Genomic DNA, 12,563 nt, shown 5'->3' with positions numbered 1-12,563 from the left:
TATATATATATATATATATATATATATATATATATATATATATATATGTATATGTGTGTATATACACACTTTTTTCCCAAGGACTTTGTTAGACAACCTGGCTTCTCTTTTCTAAAGTAACTTTTTAGACAACTGTTTACCCTGCCTTTCCTCCCTCTCTCCTACCCCACTTATCAGAGACAGGGTCCCACTGTAACTCTTGCTCGCCTGGAACTCAAAAAGTAGACCATGCTGGCTTGAATCAGAGATCCACCTGCCTCTTCCTCCAAAGTGCTGGGATTAAAGGTGTACTCAACCATGCCCAGCTCTGTCTCTACTTCTCTTTCTAACTTTTCTTTTTAACATATTGTAGTTCCATTTTCCAAGCATGTTCCAGTGCTGGCATATTGTAAAGCATTCAAAAGTTCTATTTAAAAACTTAGGATAAAATATACATGATCACAGTAATGAGAACTGTAGGTTTCCTGGTGCTTCTGGCTGACACCAACTGTCAAAGAATTTCAGGCATCAAGGATAGGCCGCAGTAAGAGATATTTTAAGAAAGTCCACACCACAGTGACAGTTGCTTGCTATGTTTAAAGGGCAACTCTGTTCACAGGCACTGTCTCCTTAGTTTTGTGTTTTGTATGGTTCAGGGTAAGTGCATTTTAAAGAATTATTACTCTATAGTTTTAAAAATATTACTACAAAGAACATTTTTTTAGGTAGGAATATAGTGATGTAATTTTTATTACAAAGATAAACATTTAATTATTAAAAATAAATGGTCTCTTTTTTCCTCTTTTATGTGAAGTCGTCATCTGTGTCGGTTCTTGAAGGTTCATGTCTCCCATTCCTTTACCCCTACCTCAGCTGGAAAGATATGTAATCTTTCCAGAAATGCCACTAGTATTAACTATTATGGAATGTTTGTTCTTTCCTGGTACTAGAAGATCTTTAGAAGTAGACTTTTGAATTCCCCATACTTCCGAATGTAACACCTACTTGAAACTTGACCCTACTTTAAATTTCCTGGCTCAATGATTTGTACTAAGGAGTACATTTTTCTTAGTTTTCTCTTCTAGCTCATTAGCACATCAGGCCGTTGTTTATTGCTCTCTTAAGCTTGCAGGAAATGGAAGAGCTATCAACTACTAATTTTATATGTAAAAGACATCCATAGTCTATATTGCCATGTTTATGTATATATTGTCCCATGTAATCATATATTTAATGTCATATGGACCATCTTTGTCATACAGTGTGATGTTCAAAAAACATTGCAATGTTATATAAGCTTTTACCTTAGGTTGATAACATAATTACAGAATGCACTTAGATTAGTCTTGGCTTTCTAAAAACTGCTAGTTGTATGCATGTCCAGGGTTTACAGCTCTGTGAAAGTTAGTTACCACATTTCCTGTTTTTCTGATGAACTTGTGAATACATGTCTGATTTGTTTTTAAACATGTATTGCACATAATATCTGAATCAGGATGTTGTATCACTTGGGGTTCTTCCTTTTCTTTTTACATGGAAAATTTTGTATAAGCATTTTCTAAGTAAAGAAATTGCTTTAAAAATGCTTTTGCAGTTGTATACAGTTGGTCCTGTTTTCATTATTATGAGACATTGTTTCGCAGAAAATGTTGCTAAATATATGGAGGTGATTATTGCCATCAAAATGTGTATTACAAACATAAGGTTGAAAACTGCATTTCTGTAAGCTCAAATGGTTTAATAATATATACCAAATATAAAACAAAAAATATTAAAATGTCAGTTAATTCAAAATTTAAAGTAGCAATTACTGTTAAGAACAGAGTATGATAGATGTTGTCCTTTCACTTCTAGATAACATGTAATTTTCATAAAGCTTAATCCATATTTAAAGGCCACTTATTGGTGATAGCATCACAGCAATCTTCCTTTTTCTTTGTTTTGATTATTGCGGTAGGAGAGCACAGGGATTGGCCCCTCTGCTCCCTTTGTAGTAGGCACGTGCTCTGCTTCTAGGCTTCATCCCTGCCCTATTCTGGCTAATCAGTAACGTTTTTTTTAATGTGTCATATTTTCCATAGGTAAAACTTTAAGTTCTAAAAATTACCCTTATTCCTCTCCTTTTCATAATATTGTTTGAAATAGCTTGCTAACTAATTTTGAAAAATTATATTTGTGAATACAAGAATAAAAATACAATTCAGAAAGTAAGTGCTATGTTTAAAATCATGGCTTTTGATATCGATTAAGAACATCAATTCAATACCAAGACAATATTTATAGGTACGTTGATTTTACTTGTTTATTTCTAAAACAACCTATCCTCTAAACAAAAATTATTAAAGGGTTTGCATAAATAACTCCTTTGAGTTCATGAAAGCAGCTTTCTCCCCTAGTTGCAGGCATTTGCTGTATTATACAAATATATCTTTATTGTGTGGGTTTAGGTGTTTTTTGAAATAAACAAGTTCTTTCTTGCACTACAGCAAAATCTTTGTAATGTTCATCTGTATCGCCAGTCAGTATTATTTGGTATTGTCACTCAAGAGCTAACTATATTAACCTTGAAAATGATTTTTTTAAATTAATGCAGTAAATACACCTCTATTTAGGGAAATACTTGTGTCTTATTTGTGGATAATAGTATTTTATGGTTTAATTTTTTATTAGATACCATGCACATTAGTGTACATTTTATAATTGTGTCCTAGTTTTATCAAAGCCCTGTACCGTACATTGAAGCATTTTCTTTATTTGAAAGTCTCATTCTTAAAGATATTTTGTGGTTTTCACTCTTAAAGATATTTGTGTTTTGTGTCTGAATTTCAGTATTTTAGAGGGCTGATACTGCATACCTGTTTCCTGTTTTGCAATCAAGTGGCAAATACTGAAGAAATATTTGTTGAAGTCGTACTGTCTGCTTCTTTAATGAGTGAATGTTGATTGGAGAGATGGCTCTGATATGTAGTTCTGCTGTGCTGCTTACTGTATGACCTGTGAATTGACCTGTCCATGCAGTACAGGACAAGCAGCACCCCTTGAGAAGTGTCAGAAAGAATTAATGTGAGCTGACTGTGCAGCTACTCAGATGTGCTGAGCAACGCTAGTAGTTAGGTGTCTCAAGGAGCATCTCCCAAGTATAATAAAAGACAGAAAGAGAAACTGCAGTTTCTTTACCCTAGCTACCATTTCTTCTCTTAGGAACTTTAAGCATGAAAAGAGAGGGTTCACTCCTAAACCTGTGCTATGCTTTAAACATAAATGGTTTATAAGGTAACTTTCAGTCTTACACCAAAGTGAGTTTTAACCTTGGAGTGTAGTAGAGCTAGGAATTTTAATCTTGGGGGATGGTAGAGAGAATAAAAAGTAGTTCTGAGGTGTTACAGAGCCTTGGTTCCAGACTCCCTTTGGGTACCAAAATCTGATCATCTAAATTGCCTCCTCTTCCATACTTTAAATCATCTCTTGAGAATTTAAATTCCTAATCTAATGCATATGCTGTGTAAATAGTTATTACTTTATTTTGATTATGGAATAGTGTTGAAAAGAAAAAAAAAAGCCTTTACATGCTAGTTCAAATTCAAGGTTTTTCCCCCAAATATTTTATGTATGTGTTCTATAGTTATGGAACCCATGGATATGTATATAGGGCCTTATTTGATGCCTTGAAAATAAAATTTCTATAAACATTCTTCACTTATTCATGTGTTCAAAATGCTACACCTTTAAAAGATGTTTTGTTCAGGCTTATGGGTTTTTCTTTTCTTTGGTTTTTTTTTTCTTTGTTGTTGTTGTTGTTTTGTGGTATATATTGATTGAATCCAGGGCCATATTCATGCTAAGTGTACATACTATTCCCAACACTTAAAGATAACTTTGATTTTCTGAGAAGCCATTTTTTTCTTTGAATGTTGAGAAAAGCAACTGCTATTGCTTTTGGCTGTAGTGTGACATCCTTTTCTGCAGATATTACAGCAAAAGTGAAATGAAAGTTACTGGAATCCCATTTATATAATGTCTTTATCATCAGAGCAAAACAGGTTTTTTTATAAGGTGCCATCTACAGTCCTAACTTGTAACCTCATTTGAACAAGCAAAAGAATATTCTTCTTAGAAAATCTATGAATTAGGTAAAACCTTAAACACAAAGTACTTTGTGAACGAAATTTCATGAGTTGATGCTCCATGAAAATAAAGTTAAATTAAAACCATCTGGTTTTTCTGTTTACCTTTTGATAAAATTAATATACATACATCAGAGATATATTGTGATATGATCAACACATATATGAAAGTGTGTATATATATATATATATATATATATATATATACATACATACATACACATACACATATATCAGAGAGAGTGTGTGTGTGGTGGGGAGAGAGGATGAAATTTAAAATATGTTTAACACAAAAGTTTGCGTCATTGTCTCTGTCTCTAAAATTATTTAATATACGAATATGGAAATATGAGTTCTGTCTGTAACTTTGGTGACCTGTATATGTTTAATTTTGCTCACATTTTTAAAATCACCATGCAGCTGATTGTTTCATTGTTCACAAGTATGCTTGTTGAAAAGGTTTCAACAAAAACTCATGCTAAAAAATGAGTATGCTTATATTTATATAGGCCCCTATTGTGTGAAGAATCATATTCAGCACTATAGGTTTTGTTTGTTTGTTTTCTGAGACAGGGTTTCTTTGTGTAGCTTTGGCTGCCTTGGACTCACTTTTTAGACCATGCTGGCCTCTAACTCACAGCCTCACAGCGATCTGCCTGCCTCTGCCTCCCTGAGTGCTGGGATCAACAGTGTGTTTTAATGGAAAGTAATATAATAGTACGGGCTTTCAATGTAGAAACAGCAACAATTCACTTCAAGGTTTTGAGAAAATAACTTGAAACTGGTTTTTATCGTAGTAACTAAATGTAACATTATTTACAATTAAGCTTAATTCATAATATGTTTCATGGTTTTAATTTCTTTTTAGTACTCATAATTAAGAAAAAAATCAGTAAACCTTATTTTTATGTTTAACATTCTGCTATCTTCTGTGTGTGTGTGTGTGTGTGTGCTAGATGGAAGATGGTGCCACAAAGCATATCATCCAAATGACAGGATTTAAGATGGAAGAAAAGGAAGCGCTAGTCAAATTACTTTTAAAACTAGATTGCACTTTTATTAAGAGTGAGGTGAGTGTATGAACTTGCTAAAATTTTAGTTCAACATAGAGTTAAAAAATAGAATGAAAATACTGGCTTAAGCATCATAAAGTGCCCTTTGATATTATAAGAATACAAATTTTTATTATTAATAAAGTCGTGCTGTGGTAACATTGCTTCATGTGGGTTCTTCTCTCCAGAAATATAAAAACTGTACACATCTTATAGCTGAACGCCTGTGCAAGAGTGAAAAATTTTTAGCAGCTTGTGCAGCAGGTAAGTAGACTCTCTTCCTCCAGCTTGTATAAAAAAACAACAACAACAAAAAAAAAACCCTTTGTGTTAGAGGAAGAAATATCTTAAGTCACTGGAAATATATTGTGCTTATCAAATCAGATATGCATGTGTTATTTCCTGATTTCTTAAAGATTTGTTTGATTTCTGCTTTATTGTAATTAAAATTTTCTAGCACATGAAATATATATTAAATAGAAAGAAATAGTTACATTGTCACAGATAGAGTTTTAGTTTAGATGTTTTGTTTAAGAAAAATGTCTTAACAAAAAGATTGGGAAGAATACCTCAGCGTGGTTCCCTTCTTCCAAGTTGCTAGTCCTCTGTCCGTACTGGGAAGCAAAGTCATCCTACTTTATTATTTTTGAGGTACCCAAGTTGAGATTTGATTTTTCATCTCACCTTTTCTTACCACTGATATACCCATAGGTTTCCTGTGGTGAGTGATTTATGTGTCTTAGTCCATCATTAATGCCACATCAGTTTTTAGATTCATTTACCAGAGAAACATTTGGAGTAATCACTGACCTTTAGAAACAAAAATATTTATTGTTTCTGGTGTTTAAAAACAGATATTGTACTTTTTAAAAAATTCACTAACAGAAGAATACTGTATTAAAAAGTTTAGCACAGGAGGAAATAAACCTAACCCAGAAACATGAATACAGTTAGTAATTATAGTTCAAGCAATGTTACATTACATTTTATAACTTTAGATTTATTTTTCATTTAGTAGCACTTAGAATTATAGCTATGTATCATAGGAGAGATTATATACAATGTTCAGTGATATTGAAAATTTATTTTAAAAATAATTTTGGCAGTCTATCATGAAAATCTCATGTACAAAAGGGAGGCTTTTAGTTGCTATTTGATCTTTATTGTTTATCATTTAGCAGAACATTCTTTTGTGACAGTTCATTTGCTTTCTAGGAAAATGGGTATTAACGAAGGACTACATAATTCATAGTGCCAAAAGTGGCAGATGGCTTGATGAAACAACTTATGAATGGGGATATAAAATTGAGAAAGACTCCCATTATTCACCTCAAATGCAATCTGCACCTAAAAGATGGCGTGAAGAGCTGAAACGTACTGGTGCTCCAGGAGCCTTCCACAGATGGAAAGTTGTTCTCCTTGTTAGGGCTGATAAGCGAAGTGATTCTCTTGTAAGGTAGGATGAGAGTTCATAAATTTGAAGCAGTGAGTAGGTTCTTGTTTATGTGAATACCTTTTAATATTTATGTTCAATTATTAGTAAAAATGAGGTATGATTGTTCTTTTATACAGTTGGGACTTTTTTAAAGATCTATTTATTTTATTCATGAGTGCTTTATCTACATTTATACCTGAATGCCAGAAGAGGGCATCAGAACCCAGTATATATGGTTGTGAGCCACCATGTGTTGCCAGGAATTGAACTCAGGACCTCTGGAAGGACAGACAATGCTCTTAACCACTGAACTATCTCTCCAGTCCTTTGGACATTTATTTTTAGTTAGTAAATTTTTTGAGAACTTCATTCATCAACATTTATTATCACTGCTGTCTCCCCATCATCCATCCCACTCCTCCTGCACCCACTCCCCTAATTAATGATCACTTCTTCATTGTTATATGTACACATGTATACGTATACACACTTGTGTATACAACCCACTTAATTCAGCTTTGCTTATAATGTACATGTGTCCAGAGCTTTCTCTCTCAGATGAGCCATTGTGCACAAATGTGAGTCTCTTAATAAAACAAAATATGTTTGATAGACAGGTTTTGATATTGATCTCCACTGTAGCTACATGTTACTTCTTTTGTCCCACTCAAGCGAAATAAAAGAGAAAGCTTTACATGGGGAATTTTAACTTTGAAGCATTATTAAATGTTTCCTAGTTTATTATTTTATTATCAGAGAGGCTAGTTTGGAGTTTCTATAGTACTGTTTTGGTTAATACTAACTCCATCAAAATTTAATTTCACTTTTAAATATAAGAATTTTTTTATGTGTGAATGTGTGTGCACAGGTGTTCATGCTCATGCATGTATTTCCATAGGAAAGGGCTCACATCTCTCGTTACTCTTCACTTATTCTTTGAGACACTTTCTGTCACTGAACCCAGGGCTTGCTGATGTGGCTAGGCTCACTAGCTGGCTGGACAAGCCAATCCCTTGGAATCCTCTTGTCCCTATTTCCCAGTTCTAGAGTTACAGTGTACACCACTATGCCTGGATTTTGACATGTGTACTGGGGGTCCAAACTTAGCTTCTCATGCTTGTGTAACAAGCACTTTACCCACTGAGCCATCTCCCCATCACTCTAAACAAGGGTTTTTAAAAGATTATCTGGCTGCCTAAACTTTAAAAAAAAAGGTAGAACCTTTATTTTTTGACCAAAATAGTTTGTAAGCAATGAAATGTACCCATCTTAAGTATACATCTTTGTGACTTTGAAGAAACTTGTACAGTAATATTAGCCTACCTATATCAAGATCTTTAACATTTAATGTTCTCTTGTATCCTTCCCTGTGTTTTTAATTCTGGACCACAAATACCAGACAGTTACTGTTTTGTTTGGTTTGGTTTTGTTTTCTTCTTACTACTATGCTTTAAAAATTTTGAGGTTTGTTTGCATGGTATATTTCTTTGATCTGTTATCATTTGCCTTGTATTATAGTTATAAGATTCTCTTATTTTGTTGAATTTTTTTTGAAAAATCACTGTTCTGTGTAGTATTTTTATTTGATGGACATTTGGAAGATTTTTTCCATTAATTAATTTATTTACTTAACATCCTAATAGGAACTTCCCCTCCCTCCTCTCCTCCTAGTCTGTCTCTTTAATTTCCCCTCTCTTCTCCCCATACCCCCCTTCCTTTTTTTTTTTTTTTTTTTTTTCCAGTAAAGGGTAGACCTCCATTTAGGAGGTTTTTGTCTTTGCTAGTTAGGCTGCTTTTAATATTTGATTATAATTATTTATGGAGACATAATTCATTTCTCATTAAAAAAAAATCTAGAAATTAAATTGTTAGCTGAAATGGTAAATGTATACTGAATATTGTAAGAAAATATCAAATTGTTTCCTAAAGTAGTTGGGCCACAATTGTTTGCCCTTATGGAAGCACTGTAGTAGGTACAGTTGATCTGGATTTGTCTTGGTACTGTTGCTAAACTTGCCTGCTGTATGTGCGGTCTGTTTCTAGAACTCATGTTCTAAGTAGTCATGCCCAGTTCTGCCTACCATCATCAACCCGCTCTTTGGTTAGTGTAGCTTTAGAAGTCATCTTGAAATGAGTTAGCTTGAATCTTCAGCTTTAATATTTTCTGAAACTTTTTGTGGTCCTGCATCCTTTGAATTTCTACACGTTTAAATCATCATGTGAATTTCAATTAAAAGCCTTGAGGCTTTTACTGGAATTACATTTTACCCTTGTTGTTGACTTTGAAAACTGAGCTCTTGATATTATTGATTCTTCCTTTTTGTGCACTATGTGTCTCTTCATGGGTCTTTAATGTTCTAGAGGTTATGTTACTTCTTTGTTAGATCAGATCTTGCTGTATAGTCCTGGCTTGTCTTGAACTCATGATTCTCCTGGCTCTTCTTTCCAAATACAGGGAAGTCCCACAGTCCTGAGCCATAACACTCAACATATTTGTTAGTTTCCATTGTATCAAATTTACATTTATATTGCTAAATTTATTGCTTGCTAGTTTTGTATTTGGGGAAGCTATTATAAATGAATCACTAAAAGGCTTTATTTGTATTTATGGGGGTTTGGCTTTTCTGTTTTATTCTGTTAATGATTATTCTGGTTGATCCTTTACTTTAAAAAAAAAATCAGGCTGGTTGTAGTGGCACACTCCTTTAATCCTAGTTTAAGGCTAGCTTGGTCTATAAAGAGAGTTCCAGGACAGCCAGGACTGTTACACAGGAAAACCCTGTCTCAACAAGCCAAAAAAAAAAAAAATTAAAAAGAGTTTCCAAAGTGTTTTGCCTGCCTCTATACATATGTAGTATGGTTACACCGCCCTCAGAAGTTTGAAGAGGCCATTGATTCTCAAAAACTGGAATTAAAGACTTGGAACCAAAACCTAGGTTGTGACAAGAGCAGTAAAGTGCTCTTTATGGACATCTCTAGTTCCTACTGATTAGTTGTTAAATGTTGAACCAAATTTGTATTCTTGAGATAAACTACATCATGCTGTTTTGTCCATTTTCAGTATAGTTCTCATTCTATTTGCACATACTATGTTAAAGCATATTCTGTTTTCATCCTAATAAATGTCTTCACTGCACACATTTAAACTTCATATCATACTTAACCATCTCCCATAATAGTAACTGTGAGGGCACTGAACTGGATCACTATGTGAGTAGAAAGAAAAGTTTATTGAGGAAACACACTAAAGGTGTGCTTCCAAGGATAGAGGACAATCATTTGGCAGGTTTTATATGATAGCAAGATGGACATTTTGGTCTGATAAAGGCAGTTAGGATTAATCTAGAGCTAGATGTACTTGCCCAGGTAGTTGACCATTGGAGTAGATAACAGAGGTAGTGATTTTCCTGACAAAGAGAAGCATTCCTTGGGCAATTGCTGAGGAATGCTGGGTTTAGGCTTCTATTTACCCAATAACAATCTTTCTGTTTACCTAGCCAGAGTCCTGTTGTTTAGGACATTGTTACCAGCACTAGCATTTTAAGGGTGGGCTTTGAGGTATCAAAAGTCACCCCAGGCCAGTATGTATGTATGTATGTATGTATGTATGTATGTATGTATGTATGTATGTATGTATGTATGTATGTATCTCTGCCTGTAACTTAAGGCCCAAATGTGAGATTCCAACTGCTACTCAAGTGCTGTGCCCCACACTCTCTGCCATGATGGTCATGAACTAATGCTCTGAAACTGTAAGCAAATCTTTGTTTGAATTTTTTTTTCCTTGGTTATGATGTTTCATCACAGCAATAGAACAGTAACTAAAAGACACTGACATTCAAAGTGGGTAAGGATCCTGAGGTCTGAATCTCAATCTGGATTGTGATGCTCTTGTCAAGTAAACGTACCTAGGTAGTGTTTGCTGCTCCCTATATTGCTTACTCACTAAAATAGAGAAATCTCCATTCATTCCAAGAGCACAGAGATTCTCTTTGTTGATTATTGTGACATGAATGCAGAGATTCTCCCCTTCTGCCCTTAAAGGACTTTGGTAATTAATTACAATTAACAGTCTGATTCATTCTTTCCTTTCTTCTCTGCTTTTAATGAGAAATCAGTTATCATTCTTTGTTTATTTGTTTATGCTTTATCTGTTTCCTTCAAGACTTTTTTCCAGACCATTGTAGTTTTAATCTGTGTGTGTTTGGGGGATTTTTTGCTTGTTGTGGATTTTTGTCTTTACTAGTAATTATCATTTATATTTTTCCTTATATGGTGTTTCCCTGGAACTTCATTGTATAATATTTGTTATTATTTTTTGTATTTCAATGGATCTTCACTTCAGTGATTTCTCAGTTCTGTCCATTCTACTAAGAAAGTCTTCCCTGATATATTACAACTTATTTGATCCTTTTCACTGGTCTCTAAATTCCCGTCTCTTTTTGGGTGTTTCCACTGTTTTCATTAGATCCTTGAAATTAGAACTTACTAGTAATTTCAGTATATCTATTATAGCTTATAATTTACTATTAATTATTTTATCTCATGTTATTCGTGTAATTTTTCTAGTTTTGTAGTGTATGTCTTATGCTTTTGATTGAATTTTGGTTTTTTAATGTTTTCTTTCCTCTTCCATTGGAAAAAAGTTTTCATGTACTTTATTCTGACCCTGTTCTTCCTATCCCCCAACTCTGCACCTACCATCACCAAACCCTTCCATAAAAACAAGCAAACAAAAACAAAGAAACCAAACACACAGACACAAAACACAAAAGCAATGTGAGACAGGATGCCTATGAAAATATCATTAACTACCTTTTGTGTCGTATTTATCTGTTTAGTTAACAGAATAATACTGCCCTTGTAGAATGTGACTGGAAGAGTGTCTTTCTCTTCACCTTTTTTAAATAATTTAGAAAAATTGATGCCAATTCTCTGAATATTTGGAAAAAAACAAGTGATCCTTCTAGTCTGGGCTTTTATTTGATAGAAGACCTTTTTAATGATTTAATTTCATTTTAGATGTTTTTGTTCTTGATTAAATCTTGATAAAACAAATTAATCCATTTGTTTTAGGTTTTCCAGTTTGTTGTATTATTGTTCATTATGATCTGTTTTATGGTATTGCTTATAATGACGACATTCATGTATACTTATTCGTTTGACTCTTCACTGTTTTTTTCTTAATGTAATAGTAGTTTGTCACTTTTTCTAAAAAGAAAAAAAACGGTTTCATAGAATAGTTTTTCTTCTGTGCCTCAGTTTTGGGTTTTGATTTGTTTGGTTTTTGTTTGTTTGGTTGGTTGGTTGTTTTTTTATTTTATTTATTTATTTTTTACTTTTATTAATTACACTTTATTCACTTTGTAGCCCCCATAAGCCCCTCCCCCCCTCCCGATCCCACCCTCCCTCCTTCTTCTTCATGCATGCCCCTCCCCAAGCCCACTGATAGCCCTCCTCTCCTTCCTTCTGATCTTAGTCTATCAGATCTCATCAGGAGTGGCTGTATTGTCATCTTCTGTGGCCTGGTAAGGCACTCCTCCCTCAGGGGGAGGTGATCAAAGAGCAGGCCAATCAGTTCATGTCAGAGATAGTCCCTTTTCCCATTACTATGTAACCCACTTGGACACTAAACTGCCATGAGCTACATCTGTGCAGGGGTTCTAGGTTATATCCATGCATGGTACTTGGTTGGAGTATGAGTCTCTGGGAAGACCCGTGTTCAAATTTTCTGGATCTGTTGCTCTCCTTGTGGGGTTCCTGTCCTCTCCAGATCTTACTATTTCCCACTTCTTACATAAGATTCTATGCACTCTACCCAACAGTTGGTCATAAGTCTCAGCATCAACTTTGGTATTCTGTAGGACAGAGCCTTTCAGAGGCCCTCTGTGGCAGGTTCCTAGCTAGTTTCTTGTCGTCGTCGTCGTCTTCTTCTTCTTCTTCTTCTTCTTCTTCTTCTTCTTCTTCTTCTTC

The 12,563-nt window shown here is 34.1% G+C and overlaps 1 protein-coding gene across 4 annotated transcripts in view; it reads left to right on the top strand.

The window, feature by feature from the left end:
- Slf1 (SMC5-SMC6 complex localization factor 1) overlaps positions 1-12,563 on the top strand; it is a 76,111-nt gene that overhangs the window by 3,209 nt on the left and 60,339 nt on the right. For 2 of the 4 annotated variants that reach the window (XM_055604024.1, XM_055604023.1), the window contains exons 2-4: positions 5,060-5,173; positions 5,344-5,419; positions 6,371-6,611. The exons of 1 other annotated variant lie outside the window; for it this stretch is intronic. In XM_055604024.1, coding sequence (XP_055459999.1) covers positions 5,060-5,173; positions 5,344-5,419; positions 6,371-6,611 — 431 coding nt within the window. The remainder of the gene's footprint in view (positions 1-5,059; positions 5,174-5,343; positions 5,420-6,370; positions 6,612-12,563) is intronic. One more of the 4 variants, XM_055604025.1, reaches the window with a different exon arrangement.

The sequence above is a fragment of the Psammomys obesus genome, unplaced genomic scaffold (genome assembly GCF_907164565.1).
Source record: "Psammomys obesus unplaced genomic scaffold, mPsaObe1.curated_primary_1811, whole genome shotgun sequence".
NCBI lineage: Eukaryota > Metazoa > Chordata > Mammalia > Rodentia > Muridae > Psammomys > Psammomys obesus.
This window is presented reverse-complemented; position numbering and strand designations above follow the sequence as displayed.